The 27,963-nt window shown below is 36.6% G+C and overlaps 1 protein-coding gene across 1 annotated transcript in view; it reads left to right on the top strand.

Annotated features, from left to right (window-relative positions):
• SESTD1 (SEC14 and spectrin domain containing 1) overlaps window positions 1-27,963 on the top strand; it is a 98,114-nt gene that overhangs the window by 25,254 nt on the left and 44,897 nt on the right. Inside the window, exons 2-5 of the mRNA XM_037130031.2 lie at window positions 9,872-9,955; window positions 12,680-12,788; window positions 17,435-17,525; window positions 21,033-21,146. Coding sequence (XP_036985926.1) covers window positions 9,901-9,955; window positions 12,680-12,788; window positions 17,435-17,525; window positions 21,033-21,146 — 369 coding nt within the window. The 5' untranslated portion in view covers window positions 9,872-9,900. The remainder of the gene's footprint in view (window positions 1-9,871; window positions 9,956-12,679; window positions 12,789-17,434; window positions 17,526-21,032; window positions 21,147-27,963) is intronic.

Below are 27,963 nucleotides of genomic sequence, written 5' to 3'. Positions count from 1 at the left end.
AATGAAATGAATTGCCCAAACCACCTTGCCAGTAATGGCCTACTTCAGGGCATACCCTGGCTCCGAGGCCATTATGTTTACCACTGCACTAAACTGTCTTTTAGGGGGACAACTTTTTGGAGCAGAATCCTATAGGGGTTTTGAGCGGGGGGAGATCTTTGCTTGTGAGAGATAGCTAGCTAGTATTGTTAACCGTTCTCATGAGGGTTAAAAGAAAGAGGTTATCATGCCTTGACTCATGCGGCCCAGTTGTTTGGGCTTTGTCCTGCAGAGGGAAGGGTCGCTGGTTGATTCCCAGTTCAGTCTGGTCCCCAGTTGGGGGGTATACAGAAGGCAACCAGTTGATGTTTCTCTCCCTCTCTTTCTCCCTGCCTTCCCTCTTCTCTCTCTCAAAAAAAAAACAACAACAACTTAAAAAGAGGTGATCATTCTATAAATAGTTTCCATATGTATCTTCTATTACTTTGTTCCATGCAATGGTGAAATGACATTTAAGTTGCTAAATAAATGAAAAGATTTACAATATGTTCAGTATTTTTGTACTTTTATGTAAAAAAAATGGTACGATATACATTTTTTTAAAATAGGACTTTTAATTTGATGGAAAATTACATCTTTCACTGGCTTCTTTCTGCCTAGGAAATAATATAATTTCTACTTCTTAAATAATTTTTCATCTTTTTAGTTAACTTAAATATTTTTTTTTAATTGTGGTACTTTTTTCTTTCCCTAGTGTAGTCTTTGCTGTATACCAAATATTTACATCATATGTACCAAAAAACTTACTAGTGCCAAAATTTCAATTCATTTTACATGTATTTTATTTCATTTGAATAAAAGAACTCTTTTGTATATGTGTGATATACAACATATAAACAATTAGATACCAAAAACCAATTTGTGTGCCAATTTTTTGTATTGGATTGGCCAAAAAGTCCATTTAGTTTTTCCCATAAAATAAAAGACACAATTTTTATTTTCACCAATAACTTCATTGATTTGGATATTTTGAGTATCTCACCTGTCTCCCACTATTGGCTTCTACCCACAGCTTCTGGCGGCCTCTACTGAAGGGGTACTAAACATCTTCTAGTGCGTAAGAGAGTCCCACAGCAAAGAGTTATTTGGCCAGAATGGCAGTAGTACCAAGAAATTTCACAAACCACCTTTGAAACATTTGATTAGTCACAGCACCTTCTCCATACACTGCACAATTTTTTTTTATGTTTCAGTTGTGTTTTTACTTTTCTTGAAATAATAAAGTATAATGCAACAAAAATGTAGCTTATTTTCTTCCATCTTCAATATTAAAATGGCTGCACAAAAATTCACCAATTTTGTTAATTTTTTTTAATGCATGCTAGTGTGACAGCTGTTATAATACAACCTAACAAAAGTGTTTTGAAGTTAAAGACAACTAAGCACTACTAGAGCTGTTGTACAGGAAAAACTAAACAAACTTTTTGGCAGCCCAATATTAGGAACCCCATAATGCATCTGCACCTATATTCAGATCCATTAGACTATATTATATGTCTGGAATATTGGGCTTAGTCTGAGATCATCTCAATAAAAGGCATGTATGTCTTTGCTAAGGATAGAGGAAGAATACTTTTATTTTCCCAGGATAAAGGTCAGGAGAGGAAAGTTTGGTGATGACCCAGAGAAATTTTGAGGTCAAGAAGAGGGTAGAACACACCTACAGCAGGTTAAGAGAGATTGAGATCTAGAAATCAGAGCATGGGTTTATAAAGTTACTGTGGCTGAATTTGCTTCCTCCTCTTGATACAGGGTGAAGCCAAGAGGGGGCCCCCCAAAAGGCATTTGGAATGGGGTCCAGAACTCAAACTGTATAGGAATTATTGGAGAGACATATAAAATGTCCTCACCCCTTCCCCCATAGGTGTGAGTTGGGGGAAAGGACACATGGAGCAGGAACATGCAGAGCTGTTTTGTACAGCCACAGCCTTGCAGCTAATCCATGGTGTAGTCATTTAACATATCTATAGCCTTTGGTGGGTCACTTGGTTATGTTAAATGGCTATGGCCAGGCTTGGAGACGGGGATGAAGTCACTTCCCCCCAAGATGTAACTAGGGGGCAGGTCCCCCGAATTACAGCACCTGCATGGGAGCTTGGAGAAGATTGGCTCTAGGACATGGGGCCATACCTGCCCAGACTAACGATGGCAGCCCAGTAAACTTGCAATAACATAGAAATACTGGCAGGTGTAACTGATCATGGGAGGAGTTGGAAATAGGGGTACAGAGGAAGATTGGCTCAGGGATTTAAACCCAGACATGGCAGCCATTGGTAGGAGAGAGCCACACAGTTTTAGCAGAGTGAGGACCCCCTCTTGACCAGGTAAAGGAGAACCACATGGCTTTGCCAGAGTGGGGACCTCTGTAGCCAGGTGAAGAAGAAAGCCACGTGCTTTTGGCAGAGTGCAGACCCCTGCAGCTTTGGTAGAAGAGGCCCATGTGGCTTTGGGCCGTGTGGCCTGGGAAGCAGGAGAGACTTTGCCTGGAAAAATGGGTACAAAGAACTCTTGCCAGTGGACCATGAGAAGGTGCCACATGACTTTGGATTAATTGGAGATCGTACCTGGATGGTGACACAGCTGACGGTACTAGGGGCCTGGAAAAATGGACCTGTGCTCTTTTCCTGAGATACGGTACCGGAGTTAGGACAGGGGGAGAAGGGAGCACATAGTGCGCAAGTGGATATCCTAAAGGACTTTGATATTTTAATGAAGACGTTCAGTTACTGCATTAGATCTGTATAGCATTAAATAAACATTTCCTTTCCTTTTCACAAATCTCCGGCATTGAGAGATGTCTTTCCAATTGGCGATTGGTGATGGGGCCCAGTAAGTGGTCCAGGTGGTATTAGTATACCATCCTCTGGAGTCTGGCTCCGTTGTATCTGTTCTGTAACAGTTTTTGGTGTCCCTGGGTGGGCCAAATATTGCTCTCCCCTTGGACCTCTGTTCTGTAACATAATGAAAGGAGACTTATTCAGTCAGTTGAACTCAGTGGACACAACCATTGCCCTTGAGAAGGAAGTGGTCTAGGCTTCTTGGAGCTCAGTGCAAGACTCGGGTGAAGAAGCCCTATGGGTAGAAAGCTCATTGCGGAGAGCTCTAGCAGCAAATGAAGTTCTAGCCATCCTCTACAGCTGAGGATACTACAAATATCTTTACCTTCCTGGAATTCCACAAGCCGGATTCCCTTCTCTAAAGCAATATTCCTTTTTCCTTTTGCTGCCCCAGTTTTGGTGAAGAAGCAGCCAAATTTCTGAGGATTTATCATATAATAAACACACATAACAAAAGCCAAAGATTTGAAATATTTATACAGTTAAGGAATTTTTGAAGCTTGATCTTCAAAAATGGAGGTTTGTATCCCCAAGGGTCTGGTAGAATAGCCAGAGGAGTGAGGAAGTTCTTAAAAGAAACTGACTTCCCTCAGCTTCTGACTTTGTAAACAGCAGTGTCCAGCGGCTCCTGTTGAGAAGGGGCAGGGCAAGGAGAGCGGTATAGGGATAGATGCTTATTTCGTAGTTTCTGTAAAAGGCGAAAGATTTATATGATCTGAAGAGAAACCAGAGTATATGTAGTTTTTGAAGAGTTTTTAAGTGGTGGTTTGTCATTACCATTAGACTTTTTAACTTCTTAAGTTTAAATACAGTATAAGACTTAATGTTCTACTGGACTTCCATGTAGAATTTTTTTTCAGGGTAAATCATTGATAGTTTCATAGAAAGTGCAAAATCTCTTTCCATCGCCTTCTTCCTTTTCATCCTTTCTCACTGAATAAACTAAGTCCTGATCATTCATAAAAATTGTATTGATACAGTGATATTTTAGCTTTGAATTTTATTTAGAGGAATTAGTTTTGGATATTCCTGTATTGTGGTGAAAGTTAACCTTGTTTCATCATTTCCATTTAAAATCTTTCCAAAAGAATTGCTTACCTTTCATTTAGAACTGTCAATATTGGAAAACCAGATTAATAATGATACACTGGCATCTGCAATAACAATTCACATAAATATTTAACTGTTAATCTGCTTTATGGATGTGTTATCCTGAAGTTGAAGAATGTTTGATTTTTTTGTATAATTTTATATACACGAATATGTGGAGCGATGAACCCACTTAGGTACTACTGAGAGTGCTGTATTAAGTGTGTGTTCATTTATTTTAATCTCTAAGGTTGTTCTTCATAAAAACAGTTGAAAGTATTTCTAATATGATTCTAAGGACAATATATTTTTCTGAAAATGCAAGGCTGAGGAGCCCACATTCTGATTTTGTTCATTGCCATTATGAGTTTACATGATATACACTTAATAGAGATGATGTAGTTAGCCTTAGGGCTATCCTAATGGGTTTTCACTGGTTGTTAAAATGCTCTTTGAAGAACCTAACTAAATTTTCCAAATAAACTGGTTGATTTATACTTGCTGGGAGAGGAGTTCCAGTGCATCCCCTCATATCATCAGTTACAGTCTCTTATAAATTGTGATTTGCCCAAATCTTGATTAAAAGGCTTGCAATCCTGTTTTCCTGAGGCTCAACACATCCTCTGCTGCTCAACATATCCTCTGCTGCCCTCTACTGGCTGCCCATTGATAGCACCCATTGATGTTCCTCTCACCATCCATGCATGCATAGGCTTGCTTTTCTCAAGCATCCAATAGTTTATGTAGCTGCTGGGTCTGTGAGAGGCTGTCACAGTAGAAAGAAGCTGGGAGAAGCTACTTTTAAGGAAAATCATATGTGATCAAATGATTGTGTCACAAAGCAGTAACATCCAGGTAGTTGTGATAGTGTTAGGATTCCTAGGGTGTTTTGCTTTTTGTTTCATGTGTTTGTTTATTTGTTCATTCACTTACCCATTTGTCACATATTTTTTCAGTACCAGGTATGTCTATACCTAACCTTGCCTCAATCTAGTAGGTACTTAATAAATGTACCTACTCAATATAACTCAGTTTGTTAAATGAGTGAATGAGTGAATAAATGCAAAGATAAATAAGGCTTGGTCTCTGCTCTTGGGGAGACACATACCGTTTAACTACTTGATTGCCCCCGTTTTCCTCTTTTTAACTCTGCAAGATCTTGGAAAGATGTTCAAAGAAAAGGGATACAGATATCAGTTAAAACTTTGCCTTCTTATATTTCTAGTTCTCCGAATTCATTATCACTAACTATAAAAGGGCTGTTATGCGTAGGGCTTATTTTGCACCTAGAAATGATACTAATTTACTTTGATGTGTTTTGTTTTTGTTGAAGGTAACATGCAGTATGATTGCACATTTTTCTTTATATTCACCAGTCTCCAAGGTACCTCATCTACTACAAACTCTGGCTTTCTGTCTTTTATAGTCAATAAATTGTGACTTATGTCATTTTAAATGACCATATATGAAATAAGACATGTTCTTGTTAAGCATGTTGTGAGTTTTTTAATTTTCCTATTTCTGAGCCTGCTTTACTTGGCAAGTTTAAAAAAATGTTTTCCTTGCCACTTGTTCATTAATTCATATCAGATAAATGACAATGGCTTCATTTCTTGTTTGTGAATATATGCCACTTAAATATATTTAAGATTGAATAAACAACTTCTTGTTGATTAAACAAGAGGATTCCTGTATCTATCCCATTGGAGAAGAGCATGTTTACATTTTATTGGGGTGATGGTAGTGGATAGTTATATTTTGCAAGATTTTTGATTGTGTATGTGTGTGTTTTATACATTGTTTTAACTACTATAGGATACATAAGATAACCAGAGATAGGCAAATTTATAATTTTATTTGTTTTTTACGACTGTGCTAAAAAGTCTAAATCAAATAACTTTTGAAAAACTGTTTAATTGGAACTAGTGGTACAGTAATCACTGTTGTTCATTACCAACTCTTTTATAACAACAGTGAAAGAGATTGATAGAAAAGGGCTCCAGAAGCAAAGGGAGGTATAAAGAGTAAACATTATAGCTTTCATCTCTTGACTGTTCGTACTTTACCCATTAGTTCATTTGATCTTGGCTTCCGTACCCAAACACCTATTATTTCTCATTATTTTAAGTTACTTTGTCATTACTTTCAGGATGTCCTTTAAAAAGCTATTGAAATTTTAAAATTTAGTATTTTGCCATCCTGAGGTGGTTCTGTAAAGTAGTAATGAATTTGGATAAAGCGTCTCTTTCTCAGGAGACAGAGATGTAACGTAAAATATATTTTGGATATCATAATTTGTCAGGGTTTTTCTGGACTGAAAAACATCTTTTTAAAAAAAATATTTCATTCATTTTTTTAGAGAGAGGGGAAGGGAAGGAGAAAGAGTGGGAGAGAAACATCAGTGTGTGGTTGCCTTTTATGTGTCCCCTACTGGGGACCTGGCCCGCAAACCAGGTATGTGCCCTGACTGGGAATCGAACCGGTGACCCTTTGCTTCACAGGCCTGTGCTCAGTCTACTGAACTACACCAGCCAGGGCTGAAAACATATTTTTTTTTGCTCTAAGTGTATGGCGATCACAATAATGAAAAATTTGGCACTAGCTGGCAAAAAAATCAATAACCTGACTTGTAAAGCTTAGATAGCACAGGACTCTTCAGCTATTATTTCTTTTTTTTTAAAGATTTTATTGATTTATTTTTAGATAATAGGGGAAAGGAGGGAGAAAGAGAGGGAGAGAAACATCAATGTGAGAGAGAAACATCTGTTGGTTGCCTCCCAAACACGCCCTGACTGACTGACTGGGGACTGAACCCAGGCACGTGCCCTGACCAGGAATCTAACCTGTGACCTTTAGCTTTGCAGAATGACACCCAACCAACTGAACCACAGTGGTCAGGGCACAGCTGTCATTTCTTATGCTTTGTAGGATCTTAGGGATTCCAGCTGTTCTTTTTTCTTAGGTGCTGCTTAATTGGGTTGTATGTGGCAAGGCTTAAAACTTCAGTGTATTGATGAACATTTTCATTCAGAATAAATAACAACTAATTATTTTTAAAAAGAAGCATTAAAATAACTGCAGATATGATTTACTAAACTCTAAATTGCAGTTTTGTTTCTATACCAATCAAGTTTCTCTATCAACTAAGAGAGAACTGGACTCTTGCTAACTTAAGCAGAAAAAGGTGTTTATTGGAAGGATGTTGTATAACTCACAGGACTGATGAGATAGATGGAGAAATATGCTCAGAAAATAAGAAGGAATCAAAGGCAGTTGAAAATTTGTCTGTGTTAATACCATAGGAAAACTCTTGTTAGGAAGCCAGTTAGTTCTATTTCTATAACTAAGTTTTTCCTGTATCTATCTACATTACTGCCTCAAGGTTGGAATTCCTTCGTCAATGAGCATCTCACTGACAGCCTGGCTCAGCAATTTGTCTGTTTCTAGCTTTCACAGGTCTGTGAGGTCAAACTAGTTTAAATAGTAATTCTTTGGCATTATTTGCCCCTTTCACTGCATTGACATTCACACTGATGATGCAAAACAAATGGTGGGCAAAGGTGCTGGTGCCTTAGCATGAATCAGAGCAGTGGCACATACCAGTGTGTATTTTCTAGATATTTTAATTTTGCATATAGTCTAGAGCTCTGTCTTGCTCAGTCAAATGTCACTGGATATTTTCTGAGCTGTTTTATTGGGAAGCTGATAGTGCAATATGAGAACAGTGTTACTGAAACCAGATTGCTTGGATGTCAATCCTAACTTCCCCATTTACTAGCTGTGAGATGTTAGGCAATGTTTAGCCTTTGTAAGTCCAGTTACCTCCTCTGCAAAATGGGAATAATAATAGTACTTACCTTATAGAAATGTTGTAAGGTTTAATAAATTAATACAAATAAATCACTTATAATAATGCATGCCTTGTACTAAAGCACATAGTAAATGTTAATTTTCATAATCATTATTACCATCATTATAAATCACAGGAAAATGGACCATAGCTATGAATTGGACCTGTCTAGTTCTTGTAGAGCTAAATTTCAGACTCCTCATGTCAAGATATTGATCTGGAAACATGACATGTTACTGCTTTTAGATTAACGTAAAATATGAGCTTTTCTCCTATATTTCCTACTAATTTTATGTTAGCTTGTGCTGCTGTAGAACAAAAATGAATGAATAAATTGCAAGCAAATATTCAAGGATAAAACTAAGAATATATTGTATTTTGTTTGACTGTGTGTATACAGGTGCAAATAGTGGTCATTTTTTAAAAAATTATGCACACAAAAGCTGTAAAGTAATGCACTTGTTTAAGTAGTCTTGCTTACTTGGTTATATCTGAAAAATATTGGCTACATTTTTCTCTTAATATGTGGGATTTTCTTAAAGGCTACTTTCCCCCTTCTACCCCTTCCTCAGCTGACCCAGGGCAGGGCTGTGACTAGGTTTCCGCTCTAGCTCAGTAGCACAGAACCTAAAATGGAGGATAGGTTCATGGTCAGTATTTGCGGAATAAGTAATGCGCTTTCATATAGAAGAGTTATATTTACTACTCTCCTAGAAACTTATTTTCAAGAGAGTATGCTTTCTGATGACTCTAGTTAGTAATACTCTATTGCATATTTGAAAGTTGCTAAGAGAGTAAGTCGAAACTGTCCTTTCACAAGAAAATACATTTTTGTGGCTACATATGGTGACAGATGTTAAGCAGGCTTTACTGTAGTGATCACTCCTCACTATATACAAATGTGGATGTAATGTCAGTTGTATCTCAATTGAAAAAACAGGCTGTTTTAAAAAGAGAGTATGGTTTCATTAAATACAGTGTAATTTCACGGTGTACTCCAAGGAACTATTACTATACATTATGATGGTGGGTGGATGTGAGGTGTGACCGGGGAAGGAGGGATGAGATACAATGCAGAGTACTCTCTGAGACATGAAACTAAATATAGGTGGATGATATAATTGAACATTTGGTTTTCTTGCTTTGTTTTGTTTTCCTGCTCTCCTTGAAATCCTTTTTAGTTAGTATATAGGGCTGGCTGAGCCTTCAGATGCCTGCTGTATGAAAGGTCCCTTTTAAGGGAGATTGTCTTGTCCCTCAGCCCTTGCTGTTTGGGTAGTCTCAGTTTGTATTCGACATTACTCCTGGCTGTGGCCAAGTGCACACCAGAAAACCAAACCAAGAATTTTGAATTAGGACGGGGTACCAAAAGATAAACTGGGCTAATCATATTTTTCCTGGAGAATTTAAAAATAGAAAATGTGGAGAGATGGAGATAGTCAACAGTGGGGGCAAAAATTGAAACAGTGCATTAAGAAATATCTTGAGGTTAACATGAGGAAAAGATGCAGTAACATATACTCTGTAGAAACAAAAGCGAGAAATCTGAGAAAGCCATTTTTTGGTCGAACTGAATCAGGTTTTTGGAATTAAGCTGTACAGTTAATAAGGAGACCAGTAGAGAGATGATTGCCTGTTTGATTGATTAATTTTGTTTTATTCCACAGTTTAGTTTATGGAGTTACTGAGATGAACCCAGGTACTGTTCTGGCCAAGAGTATTGCTCTGAAAAACAGTGAAGCCAGTGATTATCAACTGGCTGTGGCTTTGCCTGCCAGAGGATGCTTGACAATTCTAAAGACATTTTGGTTGTCCTGACTGGGAATGGGGATTGCTCATGGTATTTTAGTGAGTAGAGGTCAAGGGTGCTGCTAAGGGCTGCTAAGTGTTATATATACAATGTACAGGACAGCTGCTTACAAAAAAAAAAGTAAATAATCCAACTCAAAATGTATGCAATGCTGAGATTTAGGAATTCTGGTGTAAGAAATCATAAATATATATTTATAGAGCAATTATCATCTTGTGGTTGACATTTCACTTTTTGTGTTTTCAGAAGTGAGAAAGTCCACTGGAGGAAGGAAAATGGAGGCTTCAGTAATATTACCCATTCTGAAGAAAAAACTAGCCTTCCTTTCAGGTATGTTTTCTTCTTAAAATTGCAAGTGTTTATGTATAAACTTGTTTAAACTCTCTTTTTTGGGGGGGGGATAAGTTTGACAGAAATGCATTTCATTTTTCTGTGAAGGTTTTGTTTTGAAGGTATTTCTGAGACATCTTTTAATGAGAACAGAGCTGCGTGAGCCAGGTTGTCACTGTTGTTTCTTGGCCGCTAGTTTTTATTCTGTCTTGTAGTTTGGTTAAAATGACCTCTGCAAAGGAGATGTTATGATGTCTGACTTCTTATATGAAAATGAAATAATGGATACAGTTTAAGAATAATTGACTGAACAACATCTAAATAGTTGTTTCTGAAATATAGGGTAATTAGTTTTTATGGTACCCTGCATCCTTTTGTCTTCCATCTTCCTGTGAGAAACTTTCAGTGTGCCAGAAGAGTTATGAAATATCAGTTACATGGTTTTCCCTGTGTTGCAGGCTTGATTTTACCTTCATTTTTTTACCCCAGAGTCTCTATCAGCCAAGAAGAGTTCGGAGCTGTGAGATATTTTATCAGTGTTGAAAGCAGTGGCATGGTACATTGAGTGTTGTGATTTTCTAGAATTTTGGATCACCGAGTAAATAGTATGTGCTTTAGATTAAAATAGGTACTGCGGCATACCTGTTCAGTGTTATTTGGATATTATCTTGCCTTTTCTTTTTTACTCTCTTTAGATCCTATCAGAATTTTCTCAATATTAAGGCTGCTGATTTTTTTACAAAGCATGTTATACATGTAAATTAGCATGTTTTTCTAGTGTAATATAAAGGACAAATAAGGAAGTGTCCACTAGTATTGCTGTTTCCTTATTTAACATGTATTTTCTTGTTATAAAGAAACTCCTTTACCAGTTGACACTTATATTTTCTCCATTCTTCTCTGATATGAATGGTGTTGTAAGAGAAATTTTTATTCATAGTTTGTGCAGTTTGTACAAGTTCAATAATATGTATTTCTATAAGTGAGTGTGTTAAGGAAAATTTACATTTAAATTTGTGTAAGGTTTTGTCAGATTGCCCTCTAACAACATTGTTTCAAAATACCTGTTTGCCCACTGTTGCCAAAGGTGGTTGTTATTATTCATTCGTAATCTTTATCACTGACATTTTTGCTTTCTTATGACACTTGTCTCTGGGCAGCATTTGACTCTGTTGACATTACCTGTTTTGAAAGTCTCTTTTCTCTTGGCTTCTGTCCTATTTTATGTTCATACCAGTGATTATTTCATTGTCTGTTAGTGTAAGCTAAGGGCATGAGGTTAAATGGAGTTCTGAATGTTAGACCTGCCCTCTGAAGACAATTCATAGTGGGTTGAAATGCTGTGTTCCAGATAGGATAATTTTTTCTTTATTTGGTTTAATGCAGGGATAAAGCTCAGCATTTTTCGAGGAGCAAATGAAACATCTCTTAGCTCACCTCCTGTTGACCTTCTCTGTTGACCGTTAATTATTTTAACCATTAAATTAATACTTAATTTTCAAACTCTTTTTTAATGATAGAGAAAACTTTTCAAGCCAACGAAATCATTCAGGAGATAGAATTCAAAAACTATGGGAACAATCTATTTAAAAAAATAAAACTTATATTCTAAACAGAAATCATAATGCAGTTGAAAGTCACTTCATTATTAAGTTGCACCATTTGAAATTGTCATTTATTGAGGTTAAATAAAGTTGTTGAATATCAGTAATTTATATGGTTAATTTAATAAAGGTAGATCATGTACGGCTGGTACATGAATTACATCCATGTGACTCATAGGAGTCATTTTTTTATCTCACACCTTTTAGATTGTATAGAATTGTTTCCTTTAGTGTCTTCTGGCTTTTAGGCTTCTAAAATTGCCACATGCGTAAGCTGGGTCAGAAGATGGGCTTCAGTGTGAAAAGTCAGTCATCTGGGGTACTTTCAAACATGCTATGTGTATATGAAAGTATTGGTTACATTTTAATGCTTCTGGAAAATTGAAGAGGAATTGAACATACATGAAATGTAAGTTCCACTGCCTGGCTTTCCAGGCTTCTGTACCCAGGTCCCTTGTACCCTTCTCAGCTGGGCAGGGCTTTCTCTCTATTGCCTCATGAACAGAGAATGCCTAGCTGACCTTTGAAAGTTAACTCTTGTCATTCCTTGTTACAGAATGCTCTTTTGACTTGATTTGTAAATTCTAACTATGTTTTTAAGTCTTAAATTTTGTAGAAAACATTCTGCATTTGTCACAGCTGTTATTATTTTCTCAATCATTCTTATAATATTTTATATATATATTTTCTACAACACAGCCTAGCAAATAAACTGTCATATTTCATACTGTTATTTCTTATGGCTTAAAGGTTTTTTTAGGTTGATTGGAAATTTATTTAATTTTACTTGTAAATGTTTATTGTGCTAGGCACACAATAGATGCTTGATATGTTGATTACATTACTAAGCAGACTAAATAGAAGAAAATTAAACAGAATGATAATTGCTATGTTCAAGTGGAGATTTCATAGGTGAATTTTATCCTCTTATTTTTTCTAAATTTTATATAATTTTGCTAAAATACTCTAAACATTTATAGTAGATAAAAGAAATAGCCATTAGATCATTTTTGTTGGTGTCTAAACTTGTAATTGTTTTAGTAACATTGGATCCCAATATATATTATATGTTTAGTGCTTTAATATCTATTATATGTTAAATTTACATTTTTTTTAATAGGAGGAAAAGACAGACGGAGTGGTCTCATTCTGACAATTCCATTATGCTTGGAACAAACAAACATGGATGAGCTGAGTGTCACCTTAGACTACCTACTCAGCATTCCAAGGTGACTCCAAGGTGTCTTCTTACATCTCAATGTGTCGTTTACCTACTTGTGATTCCTGCTGTTGTTAGAGCATACTTTGCTATCTTATGTGCTTTTATTAATAGTGAAGTTATTAAAAATACTAGAATCAATAATTTATGATACCACAGCAGATAAGATACTCATTTTATGTTCTTGATACACTGAATAATATCCAGATTTCCAAAGTGTGTGTACAGTCAACTTTTAAGGAACATGAAGATTATTTATTTATCATACAACTTGATAAAATTTAGAGAAATATGTTGAATAGAAAGTATCTTTCATTTAGTTAGCTATTTCCCTATACAGATATAAATCTGTAGGTTTTAATATATTGAGTGAAGGCTATTAGAAGTTTTAAAACATTTTTAGTTTAAAAAATGCAAAATGTTTATGTTTTAATCCAAATGTCCTTGGATTTTTAATTTTTACATTTTGTGACAAAACTTAAACTTAACCTGTTTGCTCGAGTCTGTCCCTCACTTCAACAAAAACAGAAAGTTCCTGCCCAGCTTCCTGTCCCATGTTGTAATATTTGGGGGCTGAAGTCTGGTGAGGCTTCACCAAAACAATCGGATCTCTGGAGGTGGGCTCCCAGGCATCAGAATTTTGAAAAATGTCTCCGGATTATTCTTAATTCTTTAGAGATCTGACAGGCACAGAAGTTACCTTTCTATTTTTCTCAAGTTTTAAATTAAAATTTTTTTTAAAAAATCAGATTTGGATTTTTAATTGTTTCTTCATAATTATAGAAAAACTCATTTGTGTTACAGGAGAAACATAAGAACACAGAGGTTTAATGACTTGCCAAAAATTACAGACATTTAGGTGGTAGTCTTTTGTTAGTCAGTAAATACATGAGATCCTAGAATGAGATCCTTACTGTTCTAGGTGGTGAGGAAATGGGTGAATAAAGCAGACCCAGCCTATTTCCTAATGGTCAAACAAATATTACAAATAAAACAGAGTATATTAGATGTTCATAAGTATTATGAAAACAAGAGTTAAGAGAGGGATGGTTTGGGAATGCTGTGTGAGTCAGTATTTTACAAACTGATAATATTTTATCAGACATGACTGAATTCAGGAAAAGACCCTACAGATGTCTGCTGAAATAGCATTGAGAGCCTGACTGGTGCGTCTCAGTTGTTCCTCAGAGGAAAGGTCACCATTTCCATTCCTGGTCAGGGCACATTCCGGGGTTGCTGGCCCAGTCCCCTGTTGGAGCGCATATGAAAGCCCATCGATTTTTCTTTCACATGGATGTTTCCTTCTCTCTCCCTTGCCTTCTCTTTAAAAAATAAATTCAATCTTGAAAAAAGAAAAAAAAGAGCATTAAGGAAGGGCATTTAAGACAGAGGGAACAGTAAATACAAAGGCCCTGAGGCAGGAGCAGGCTAAGCGTGTTGTGGGATCAGTAAGGAGGCTGGTGTGGCTGGGGCAGTTCAGGAGAAAGACAGAGTTCTGGGAGAGTGATGAGAGAGAGAGGCTGGGGTCAGATCATAGAGGACGTTGTCAGCCACGGTAGGGGCTTCATTTTTGAATGAGAAGGAAAGCTGTTTTCGCTTTCTGACTGAGGAGTGATTTGATTGAATCATGTAACATTTTTAAAGGCCCTGTGTATTTAAAGCACTGTGCTAGAAGCTGCCAAAATATCAATAAGATAATATTCTTGCTTTTGGGGAGCATATTATCTAATGAAGATAAACTGTAAATGACAGTTATAATAAAAGCGTAAGTGAAATTAATGGCACTATGTAAGTGTAAGCAGAGCTGTATGAGTGGAGGAGAAGAGCCTTTTGTTTTAATCAGAAGAATTAGTGAAGAGCTACAGAACACTGAACCCAGGAAATCCATTGGCAACTAGTCAGAGTTAGCGAGCTCATTAAGGAGCTTCTTCTCTTTTACTCCCTGTTAACTCAGTCACCTTACCTTTGAAGGCTGTTAACAGGGTAGGAACAGGGAGGCAGGATTTTAATAGATATTTTTGATTATTGTTCTTAAAATACAATCATAAACATGTTAATGATAATGTGGAAATTTATTATTATAGCACTTCAGCTCCAACATGCCCTTTGTAAGGGACATAATAACATACTTCTAAATTAAGTATGTTGTTAAAAATAGTTTAAACTGCCACGCCACTTGTAGGAATGAAGTTAAAAAAAAACCAACTATCCCTTTCGGGTAGTTGAGAGATCACTTGATCTTGCAATTTTCAGATAGTGTCTTTGGATTGTGTGTATTTTCATCATTTTAGTAAAATGTGAGAAAATTATGATTAAGGGTGTTCTTATGTGCCCTGAAAGATAAATTTGGAGAATTTCATATCATTAAGATCATTGCAGATGGTATTTGTTATTTGCAAGCTTCATTACTTTCTTTGTCTTAATGTACAGATTAATTTAGACTGTGCTTTGAAATATATGCATTGTGTAAAACTTCTGTAATAGAGTTGTGTAACCTGTATCTGAGACATACAGATGCCAGTGACAAGAAAATACCAAATCCTGGGAGTGACATACTTCTCTTGGCCCTAGTGCCAACTGGGAAGTGCGCTCCACTAGGGAGCTCTGTGTCTTGGCTGTCCCGCTTACAAATTCCCACAGTGCATTCGAAGTCCCTGACTTGCCACCACTTCCTTGAAGACCACTCAACAGCCACCTACCCTATCTAGCTGGTCTGTCTTGGGCTTTTGCCCTCCCTAAGTCATAGTGGTCTTCCAAGATGTCTTGTTGGCAGGGAACTCCTGGAGTTTTCTCTCTAACCTATCCCACAACGAGCCATTAGATGTCAGATTTTCTTCCCCCAGCAAGTCTTTTACATATTGTTGCTCATCCAGAAGTGATCATTATATTGCCACAGTTCTCCCCCCAACAGTGTTTAATGGGTCCTGTATTTTGTAATGCAAAATCCAAAAGTAGAACATCTCAATACCTGAGATATATAATTATTGAACTATAATTTGGATACCATAAAATTTGCATACCCTTTAAAAGTGTGCAATTAAGCAGTTTCCAGTATATTCACAAGGTTGTGTGACCATCACTGTTTAATTCTAGAATGTTTTCATCAGCCTAAAAGGAAACCCTATACCCATTAGCAGTCACTCTCCTTTTCTCCCTCCTTCCGGCCTTTGGCAGCCACTATTCTGCTTTCTGTCTCTATGGATTTGCCCATTCTGGACATTTCATTTAAGTGAATGCACATCATATATGGGCTTTTGTGTCTAACTTTTCACTTAGCATAATATGTTCAAGGTTTATCTGTGCTGTAGTATCTATCAGTACTTCATTTCTTTCATACCATGAAATTTTATGGAATATATTGCATTGTATGGATTACCACATTTTGTTTTCTGTTTATCAGTTGATGGACATTTGAGTTGTTTCTGTTGTGACTATTTTGAATTATGCTACTGCGAACACTAGTGTGCAAGACTTTTCTATAGACATATGGTTCAATTTGTCTCACCTCTTGAACACTTCTCTCGTTTTTTTGAACCTGTTTCTCTCCTTGCCTGTAGGCACACCTGTTCTTACAAATCTTTAGCATTATCATCCTCATTCTTGTGATCTTATTGTTTCTCAGTAGAATTGGACATCACTTCTCCAAGAATCCTCCTGAGGCTAATGTGAATTCTTTGAGATAGTAAGGAAGGATTAGTAAAATCCCCTAGACTATTGGGTTTAAATCTCAGGAAAGGGTCTGCTGTTTACCTTGCCTATAATGTACACAACTGGGAGAACTTTGAATGGAGAGAGTTTTCACTACCAAATCCTTGCTCTGCTAAGCAAAACTATAGTTCTTCCACTGTGTTGGAAGGAGCAGCTGAGATCCCTGCATCAAGTTGTCTTTATAAGTAAAATAATAATAATAATAAGGCATGTGGCTTTGCTTTAATGATGGAGTTTTTTCATATAGTTGCATTTTATTAGGGTAGTCTTCTGGGAATTGTTAGTAAATACTTGAATAATTGAATCTAGTATATAGCAATAACACATTTTCCAACACACAATATAATAGTTTGCTGGTCACATGACTAAGTGCAAAAGTGGGAGCAGAAGTGGGTAAGAGATGGTGTGTTCAAGCTTTGAATTGTTATGAATGCCACATGCTACCTCATCTCATTACATTTCTCCAAAAGAACACAAAAAAGTCCATTTCCAGTGGTTTAGTAACAGCTTACTTTATTTTCTACCTGTTTTACACCATCACTTTACATACCTTATACTTCTGACAGGAAGAAAAGACAAGAAGCACATGTGCTTGGCATTCATTGGTTACCTACCTCACTGTGATCCCATTTTATAGATGGAGGAATTGAGAGAGCAGTGAGACCATCCAGATGTTGCTTTGATATGTTCTCTTTTTAAGAAAGTGACTTTCCTTGCTTTTAAAGTAATTTTCTTGCCATATTAGCTTGTAAATTCTCAATATATCCTGAAATGAGAAAAATAAATTGCTTGAGAAAACTCAAAAGGATAGTCTGTATTGCCGGCGTAAACCAAACCAAGTGAGATTAATGCCGTTCCATATACAATTAAAATGTGAACTTCATTTAGGATTATGAAGAATAACATATGAAGCGTTTTTTAATATTTTGTAGTTTTGTTTCATTTCAGTGAAAAATGTAAGGCTAGAGGATTTACCGTGATTGTGGATGGCAGAAAATCACAATGGAATGTGGTGAAAACAGTAGTCTTAATGCTACAGGTAATTTTATTTCTGACTATCAGGAAATGATTTTATTTTACAACAACAAATAAGGTGATAATAGCAAATGCATTTCATTTATAAGGACTGTGCCCAAACTTCTTAGCAGTGACTGACCTCTGAAGTGTACAGCTCACTATTGGGTTGATATAGTAAATTCAATCTTGTAGGTTTGACTTTGAGTAGTAAAATAAACTTCAGCCCTATTCTAAAGGTTTACAAATGATCAGAAATTACATGATATAGAAGTTATTTAAGCAAGTAGGCCAGTGAGGCTAAAAGTATGAAGGCAGATGTTATCAGACTCACCTGGGAGCTTTTTCAGGCTGTACTAACTGCCTTAAACCCACTTGACCCCATTCCCATAGTACAGGCAGGGAGTGGGACTGGGTAAGTCTAGTCTGAAAAAGCTTCCTAGGTGGTTTTAAGTCATTCCCTTTCCTCCACAAAGCACCAGGATTCAAGGTGGTTTATTTCTAATCCAGAAGAAATTTACGTAACAGCTGTGTCTTCGGGGACTCTGGCAGCTCACCAATTAGCATTTAATAAACAGCTACAATTAAGGTAAAAATTAAATGAGCAAAACAAAAGAGCTTGTATAATTTAGATGAACAAAAGTGAAAAGAGCTTTCCTGGCAGGGACACTGACTTAGTGATAGCTCAAAAATGAAGCTAATACACTGAAGGGAGTTGATGGCGGACCAGTTTGGGGGAAATAAGTTGGCAGTTACGTGGAATAATGAACATTCAGTTAGGTAAATATCACTGATTCTGAGAGAAAGATCAAGAGTTTTAAATGAAGTAGGAAATACGTGGTAGCTTAATAGAGTTCGAGTGCTGTACTAAGCTTGCTATATGAATTATTTAATTTTATCCTTACAACCTTGGGAAAGCAGGTTCTATTATTTCCAAAGTGAACTGAGGCTCAAGGCTTAGTGAGGTTCTTGTAGTGAAAATGGGAAAGGGCCATGATGGGAACTTAGTGTGGCCTTAGCTTTATCCTTTACAGAGTTTGTATTTACCAGGTGATGTATCTGAGGTGGTCCCCATTACCTCATTCTTAACTGTTTGGCCTGAACCTCCATCTTGAGAATCACTTCTTGGGGTGAAAAGGATATAGCCTCCCCAGTGAGGATCAGTTTTTAATGGGGCACAGATTAGTGTCCCATAATAACTTAATTCTGTCAGATATGATCCCAGAACTTCTATATTCTAAGCTCAGAGGATTAACTCCTTTCTGTAAAAGTTGTTAAAATAACTAGTGAGTGAGAAATCCATGAATCATCACCTGTGTTCTGTCTTTCATCCTGCCATTCAGCTGTGTCACAGATGAGCTGGGACTTGTTTGAATTTGAATTGAACCTTGATCACTGGCAGTTTTGAAGAACAGTCAAAGGATGATTTAATCTCCTCTTGTGATTTCTTTCCTGATAGGTATTTGAACAACTTCTGGATTTATTAATAGTTAACATTTTTAGAAATTGCAGTGGTCCGCCATTTACTCCTAGCTAGGCAGTTTCTGCATACAAAGTGATTGCTTTCATTTCAGGAGGCACTGGTGATGTTTGGAAGCCCACAGCTTAGAGATGGCTCTGCCTATGACCAGTATTCTCTCAGATGGGTGGCTTGGTTTGTCTTCCTTCTCACAGCTTTGCTATTTAATGATTTCAAAGTAACAATCTTTTATAAGTCAGTATATGAATAAGCCTTCATCTACCCTAAACTTTCCATTCCCTCGGATAAAAGTTTTGCTTTTATTTTGAATTTATTTTACCTATTCACAGCCCGTTCATTGCAGGGGACACTAGATTTGTGATGTGTCCAATGACATGTTTAAGTAAAAAGGTTTTCTGTTTTTCCCTAATTGATTAAAATATTATTATTATTGTAATTATATAATAGGTATTGTTATTAAGTTATGCCATTTATGGTCTGGAACAGCAGTTTGTCTCTAGAGTTTGTAGATTCAACCACGGTTATTTGTTTACATATTGCTTAGGGCTTTTTTTACACTATGAGGGCAGAATAGAAATAGTTGTAACAGAGATTGTATAGCCTGTGAAGCCTAAACATTTTTTTATCTGGATCTTCAGAAAGAACTTCCTGATCCTGGTCTAGAACATTTGAAATGGTGTGATAGAACTTTAGAGTCAGACAGGCCAGGTAACCATTATAGCGCCATCACTTAACTCTTATTTTAGATAAATTACTTCAGTTCTCTGAACCTCAGTTTTTCTACCATAGAATTGGGAGGATGATACCCATTTGTTAATGTGAATTCATTTCACAAATCTATATTGTCTCCTATATGCCAGGCACATGGGAGTGACATGATAGATACAGTGCCTGCCATTAAGGAACTTGTGTTCTACTGGAGGAGTTAGACAATGAGCAGTTAGGCAAATTACTAGACAATGAGACATCAGGTAGTGGTAAATACTAGGAAGAAAAATTCAGTGATAAAAGGAGACTGAGTCAGATGGTATTTAGATAGGGTGGTCAGGGAAGGTCTCTGAAGGGGGAATATTTGAGTAGAATCTTCAAATGAGCTGAAGGAGGAGGATTCCTACAGGGCAGAGAACATCCCAGACAGAGGAAACATCAAGGGAAGAGTCCTGAGGTGGGAACAGACTTGTTACATTCCAGGAGCAGCAAGGTCAGCATCACCGTGGTAGAGGAATGAGGTCAGAGGGGAGGGGCGTGAGGTGAGATCTGAGAGTCACTGTGGCCCTGAGCTTGCAGAGCCTTCTAGGCCTTGGTAAAGGGTTTGAATTTTTTTCTGAGCATGAGAAAACACAAAGCAGGGATGCCTGCTACAGGATATTTCAAAGGCTGAGTAGTTTGGGATACTAGAAATGTAGGTAGTAGAAATAGGCAAATTTCAGATGTATTTTAAAGGTAGATTCTAGGGGGCTTGATGATAAAATATACATAGAATATTTACTAACTTGGAAAATGTTAATTTCAATTTTTAGGTAATAATGAATAGCCATATCTGGTAAATGTGAAGTTGTATTTGTCAAGGATTAGCTTTGTCCTCTTCCTCAAGTTAATAATCATACAGAATTTTGGCTTCTTTATATAATGGCATATAAGAAACTTACTTTTTGAGAAAATTGATTTTGTGTTATTTGAAGAATTTTCAAAGATAATTGAATTAGAAAAAATTTTCATCTCATAGATTTAATAATTTTTTAGCTAAGAGTTGTCTTGCATTTTAATCTATACGTATTCCTGTTTGAGAGATTCAGTAAAACAAAAGTAATTCATGTATACTGTGTATATTTCTGTTTACTTGTAATCTTTTCTAAATCAACTTGTCTTTCAAGTATTTCTTTATTGCTATGTATGTTTTGAAGTTTAGAGCATTTCTTCTACTTTGTTATTTTAATTCTTCTCCAAAGGCCTTTTAAATAGTGAGCCTAATCATGAATTTGTAATAATTTATAACTTAAAAAAACTATTCATTTTACATGTATGACATAATTATTTTTCTATATTTTATAGAATGTTGTTCCAGCTGAGGTGTCCCTTGTTTGTGTGGTGAAACCAGATGAATTCTGGGATAAGAAAGTAACACATTTTTGTTTTTGGAAAGAAAAGGATAGACTTGGCTTTGAGGTAAATATAGTCTATTAAAAAAAAACAGAAGTATGTTATATTTTAAAAATAGCAGTTTGTTGGGATTGTATTGTTTGTTCAGCTTTGTATTCTAAGCAGTGCTTAAGTAATGCTTAATCAGTGCCTAAGCAATGATTAGTAAGTATGCAGTCAGCACCCAGATACTTGAGTGGATTATGGTTCTTTGTCAGAGACCATAAATGATTCCTTGTTTTCATTTCTATCGCCCTCTGTTAACTACTTTGAATAAGTAGAAACTTTTTATTAAAAAATTTATTATATTACGGCAAGGACATTTAAGTAATACTGGGAAACCCTAGACATTTGTGATTGAAGTCAGAGCATATTTTATATGATATGTGAATTATTTTTTAGTATCTGGTTTGGGTACATGCACACAACTGTCCGTTCTTTCCTACTGACATTTCTGTCTCCCTCTCACTTTCCTTGCATGAAAGTACATCTTATTGTAGATCAGAAAAAAAGTCCTAAGGTGGAATACAAATGTAAACAAATCCTCATATTTCTCTTCCGCAACCTGTTAATCCCAACTTCCTAGTCAGAGAGTTGATAGATACTAAACTTTACATTGGTTTTACATTTTAAATAAAATGTGGAAGTATTGCAGGGCACCAACCCTTACCCTATGGAATGTAAAGGCTTGGAATGTGTATAAGACTCAGACAATTAAGACTCATTTTCGACCTTGCTATACTATGTCATTTTTATTTTCAATAAAGTCAATGTATTTTTGGTCTGGAGGAAAGGTCACTAAGGTGTCTTAGAAAGATTTAAGAAAGCCTAGTTAATTCTTAAATGAGATAGCTTGAAATGTCTTAAAAATGAGTGATTTTTTTTTTCTTAAAGTTAAGTTATAAGTTACATGCAGTAAAGTTCATCCATTTTATTGTACAGTTCTGCAGATGCTGACAAACAGCAACAGGTGCATAATCACCATCACAATCAAGGAATCAGGAAATATCACTCAAAAAATTCCATTATGCTCCTTTGTAGTCAGTTCTTTCTTCCACCTCCAGGCCCATATTACAACCACTGATCTGTTTTCTGTCTCTATAGTTTTGCCTTTTGTGAATGTCATATAAGTGGAATGATAATAGTATGTAGCATTTTCAGTCTGGCTTTTTTTACATATGCATTTGTATTTGAGATTCATCCAGTTGCTGCTTGTATTGGTAGTTCTTTCTTATTATTGAGTTACGGTATTCCCGTATGTGCTGTGGCACAGTTTGTTTATCCATTCCCAGGTGAGGAATATTTTGAGTTGTGTTCAGTTCTTAGTGATCACAAATAAAGTCACTATAAACATTTGTGTATAGGCTTTTGTGTAAAGTTTTTGTTTTGAGAGGTAAAATACCTAGGAATGGGATTGCTAGATTATGTGATTAGTATATGTTAACTTTATAAAACACTTCTAAGGTGGAATTTCAAAGCAGCTGTATAATTTTGCATTCCCACCAACGAAGTATGAAATTCCCATTTTTGTTGATATTGTCAGTTTTTTTAATTTGTTTGTTGAAATTATAGTTATTCTAGTGAGAGCATAGAGGTCTATTTTTGGTTTTAACTTGAATTTCTTTAACAACTAATGATGTGAGTATACTTTCAAGTTTTTATTTGCCATCCATGTACCTTCTTTGGTGGGAATGCAAAATTATACAGCAGAAAAGTCTCTTCAACTTTTTCCCTATTTTTAAAAAATAAGTAAGGTCTTTGGTTTTTTGGGGGGTTATTAAAATTTGAGAGTTCTTTATGTATTTGGATAGAGTCTTTCATAAGATGCGTAATTTGCCAATATTATATCTCAGTCTGTTGTTTGCCTTTCAGTAACTTAACAGCATTTTTCAGTATCTTAACTTTGATGAAGTCCAGCTTTAAAAAAAAGTTTTTTATGAATAAGGCTTTTTGTGTCATAGCTGAGAATATTTTGCCTAACCTGAGATCACAAAGATTTCTCTTACATTTTTAGGTTTTACATTTAGATCTGTGATACATCTGAGTTAACAATTATGTCAAGTTTTTATCTGATAACATGTATTTCATGACTTTGGTTATTGTTAATTTTTTAAGTTTGTTTTTTGATTCAGTATATGGTCTGTCTTGATTTCTTTGTGCATGTGACAAGAGTGTGTGTTTTGCTGTTGTGGGTGGAGTGATCTGTAACTCTGAAGATGGTTCCTAATGTTGTTGAGATTGGTGTTCTGTTTGATTTTTTCTGTGCACATGTATGTTTCATTTGGGGTGTTTTCTGCTAATCCATTTTGTAGTTCACGGTTTCTTCGGGTGTGTTGATTTCTTTGAAGTATAAACTCATATCATTTCTGTTACCATGTTTTTGATTTCTAGAATTTCTGTTTGATTCTTTCTTGTAGTTTCTATCTCTGCTGAAATTCTCCATCTGTTCTGCAGTTTTTCCATGAGAACCTTTAGCATATATTATAGTAATCTTAAACTGCCTACCTGATAGTTCTGATATCTGGGACTGCCTTATTCTGGTTACGTTGTTTGCTTTGTTTCTTGACAGTGGGTTGTTTCCTTTCTTGCTTTTTGTGTGCCTTGTTATTTTTTGCTGTACGTTGGACATCTCGTTTAGGACAGTAGAGACTGAGGTCGCTTGTATTTGTGCTGCACCTGGGCCCATCTTGTCTTTCACACAAGGCCTTTTAGTGGGCCGGGGAAAGGCTGGTGGGTGGGAAGTCTAGTCAGGAGTTGAGTTGGCTTTGGCTTTTACTGTTGCTGTTATTTTTCTCAGTGCATCACAGGCTTCAAGTTCCTGTGGCTACTTTGTGTTGAAGATGTGGGCTCATTTGCCAGAGGGGTTTGTTTTTATAAGACAGGGTGGGGCAAACATAGGTTTACAGTTGTAAGTCCATGAAAACAGAGTTTATTCTTGTATTATTATTTATTAATCATTGTATTATTTTCCAGACTAACAACTGTGAACCTACTTTTGCCCCTCTGTTAGTGTTCCACCCTCAGCTCTTGGTTTTTCCTTTCCACCTGTGAGCCTTAGAGAAGGCCTCTCCTCGCACTGCTGACTCTCCCTCAGCAGTGGACTGCTGGTACCAGAGAGACATCCTCTGTTGTTCTGATCAAGCCTCAGTCTTAGGCAGGCTCTGAGGTGGTGAGTCCAGGCGGTAGGGCCCTCTGAGCGATGTTGCCCTTTCCCCAACTTCAGGAGGCCTGTGGCAATCTGGGCTCGTGGTATACGTACGTGTATTCCTGCCCACATTAGGATAGAGCATTCTTTTTCCTTCCAGCCGCAGTGGGGCTTTCCTTGTGCCTTCAGGTCATCCCAGGCTGACCCCTTTACCTCAGTTCCTGAAGGTTTTTGTTCTCTTGGAGAGAGAAGAGCTGAAGAATCTAGGCTGTGCGTCGGCTTCCTGCCTTTCCCCCAGTAGCTGTGTCTGCCTTCCCCCAGGCCAGCACTCTTGCTCTTGAGTCCCTGGAAGTCTGTGGAGAAGAGCCTGCAAGTGAGTTTGAGTTCTTGTTGTGTCTGTACCCCTCAGGGTGTCTGTGACTTTGACACTAGTCCACATTTGGCCTTCAGCAATTCATTAAAAATTTTAGCTGAATTCTTTCCAGGCTTGTATCATGTTTGGCCTTTTCCCCAGGTAAAAAAGTGCTCCAGCTCCACCTGTCCTTGAAGGCACAGGTCTTTCCCTAGATTTCAGGGTAATGGGTTTTCCTGTGAACTTAACTCTAATGGATCCAAGAAATGTGTGATTTTTCACATTAATGTGCACTGTTTTGTTGTTCTTACAAGGGTTGGAGCAATGCTCTTTCCACCTTTTTACTTGCTAAGCAGAAGCCAGGTGTTTGTTTTGTTTTTCACTTGGTTGTTGTACCTTTTGTCATCACTGACTTGACTCTGGCGTAGACAGAGTAGAAGGGTACATGCCAGCATGTAAGGGAAGGCAGCGCCGGCTGCTAGATTACATGAAGAAAGTTTTTATCCTGATAATTGAATGGGAAATGCTTCCCAAGGAAGAGAAACAGAAGTGTAGTGAGGGAAGAAAGTAAAAGCTGAAAGCCAGAGGCCTGAAAGTTGCCATGGTGAGGGAGTACTTCCGACAGGGACAGCTGTTCCTGCCAGGGCCAGGCAGGAGACGTTGCTCCAGCAGAATACAAAGTGAACTGGAGGCCGGGGCTCAGAACACTGAGTAAGGGAGAAGGTCCCTGTTGCGAGGAGCCCGTCATGTCCTGCTGAAGCGTAGGCATCTGCTCAGAAATGCCCAGTTGGGTCTCATGCTTTATGAATTAATCGGGATGTAATACCTTGACTCTTAGAGGATAAAATAGAAGAGAACTCCTACTTGTCTTGATTTGATGTCATAGATGGATGTTTTAAATTCAAGTGTTAAAGCTTCTTTTGTCAATATACTTACTGTTAGGCATTGAAGAGATTCAGCTATAATATTTTCCCAAGTAAATAAGCACTAGGCACTTTTTAAAAGCCTAATGTTTTAATGAAATGAGAGTAATTTCAAATGCTAGTTAATATACCACCAAACTTTCAACTTTAAGGGACAGTTCAGCACCAGCCATTAAATGATACTTAGACATTTATGTAAAATTAAATTCAACATAGATGCTTGTTTAAAGTTATTTTCCTTGTTATTTGGGATCATTGGGGCTCTTGAAAGTATAACTTTGTTGTGAGTACTGGTGTTCCTATAAGCCACAAATATGTTTTACCTTATAGAATTAATCTATAACAAAGATTTATTACCAGCTGTCCACATGTTCATCAGATAAACACCCACTCATTATTTTAATGGCCTCTTCCCACATGATTTTCTTGCCTATCACCATTCCTAAACTTTCTTCTTCTTTATGAACTTCTATTAGTTTCTCTAATGTTTTTCATTAGCCATTGAATATTATTCTGTCATTGCTTAACCGAGTAAGTATTTCTTCAGGTGTCCTTCCTGCTCCAAAATAGCTGCCTGCCTATTCAGTTTCCTTTTCAGCAACTCAGATATTCAGGTATTAAAACAATTTCATGGTATTTGTTCCTTTGAAAGGACTTGACAAAGGGACCTTTTTTTTTCTTTGTTATACTCCCAAATACAGTTTTTGTCATCAAAGAAAGTGAATTTGTACTATTTACATATAAGTTAATTTTAGGAAAAAGAGCTTATAAGATAGATGCAAATAAACTTTTGCCACATATAACTGAGTATGCAGATTTTCCCTTTGACTTATTAAATCTGAAATCTGTTACCAACAATTTTATATATTTTGGAACTACATGATGCAGAAAGATGTGTGTGTGTTTAATAAGATGAGCCAGACTGGGTGGAAAGTGACAAGTCTTCTTCACTGAGCAAGACAAGTCATATGTTATAGAGAATGGTCCAAATTAAATGTACGGGATGACAGCTCATCAGAATTATGTCCTCTCAGAGCTTTAAAAGACATCATTGATAACTTAAGGTAGCTACTCTCTGGCAGATTGGGGAAATAAGCGAGGAGTGAATTCCTTTAGGTTGACTGCTCTTAAGGTCAGTGAATTAGCGGCAGAACTGGAGCATAAATCTTGATTCCTTTCATTATAATATAGTGGTGTTTAACCCAGAAAAGGAATTTGGAAACAGTTGGGACTATTCCAGCAAAGCCTTTTGCCGTCTGAGCTATTATGACCAAAGGGGCAACAACATGTACATTCATTTAGAGTATTTTCAACAAAGATTCTAGAAACAAACCAGAAAACTTTAATGTACTTTTAGTGAAAGCATTAGGCAGCTGTCTCTGGAATATTGCAGAAATAGAAAGCTTATTTTCTTTGTAGAACCTTATTTATTTTTATATTCCCAGCACTAGAACACATAACTTTCAGTAAATAATGATTGTTGAACAAATTAATAGCACATTATTAAAATTAAGTTATGAGGGACATGATAGAGGGATTTTTCAAGAGATATTATTACAACATAATTAGAATATTGTGCCAAATAAGGTACAACTGAAGAGCAGAAAGACCACTTACTATGTTGTACATTCATTGTGTTTTCTATTCAGTCATTTTTGGGGGGAGAAAGAGTGCTTTGAAAATATTATCTTTTCAGATGTGAATTGAAGGTCAATTCAGCAAGTGGTTTATCTCATAGAATAAATACATGTCTCTCACTTTCTTTCATAGTATATATCTAGTTGATAGATTGCTAGACATTTTTAGAGAAAGGAAAAGTCCTGGGATCTGATTATGTTTAATCTTTTAGTGTACAAGTATCTGCCTTGATCCCCAAAGGAGTTGGTGGCAGCTTAAATGGTGTCTGTGGCTTAACTCCACTTACTGTTTAATGTTTAACATCATGTCTGTCTCTAATAACTAAAGAAGCTGCATTGGAGCTAGAGGATAAAATAAAGCTCTCTCTGACAAGTTTTTCACTAAGAAAACCATTTTCTGTGTTCTTTTGTTCTAATGTTTATTTTAAATTAGCTCTCACTATTATTTAAACAGGAAAACAGTAAAATATACTAAACTCCTCATACTGGAACACAGGTGGCAAACACAAGGTCTGTGGGCGGAAACCTGCCCTCCACCTTGTTTTGTCCGGCCCAGCACCTTGTTTTCTACCCAGCCGCAGGGCAGAGCTCCTTGCCCCTAGTTAAAGAGTAGTTACATTTATACAGTCCTAAAATTACATTCAGCCCTTTGAAGGCAACCACCAGGCTGGCGCGAGGATGTGGCCTCCTGTGGAAATGAGCCTGATACTCCTGTCTAGAGATAACATTAAATTGTCATTTAGTATAGACAGGCTTTATACAGTTTGCTGTTACTAGACTAACCAAA

This window comes from Artibeus jamaicensis, unplaced genomic scaffold (genome assembly GCF_021234435.1).
Source record: "Artibeus jamaicensis isolate MK-2021 breed Jamaican fruit bat unplaced genomic scaffold, CSHL_Jam_final contig_391, whole genome shotgun sequence".
NCBI lineage: Eukaryota > Metazoa > Chordata > Mammalia > Chiroptera > Phyllostomidae > Artibeus > Artibeus jamaicensis.
The sequence above is the reverse complement of the archived record's forward strand: the minus strand, read 5'-3'. Positions and strand labels throughout refer to the sequence as shown.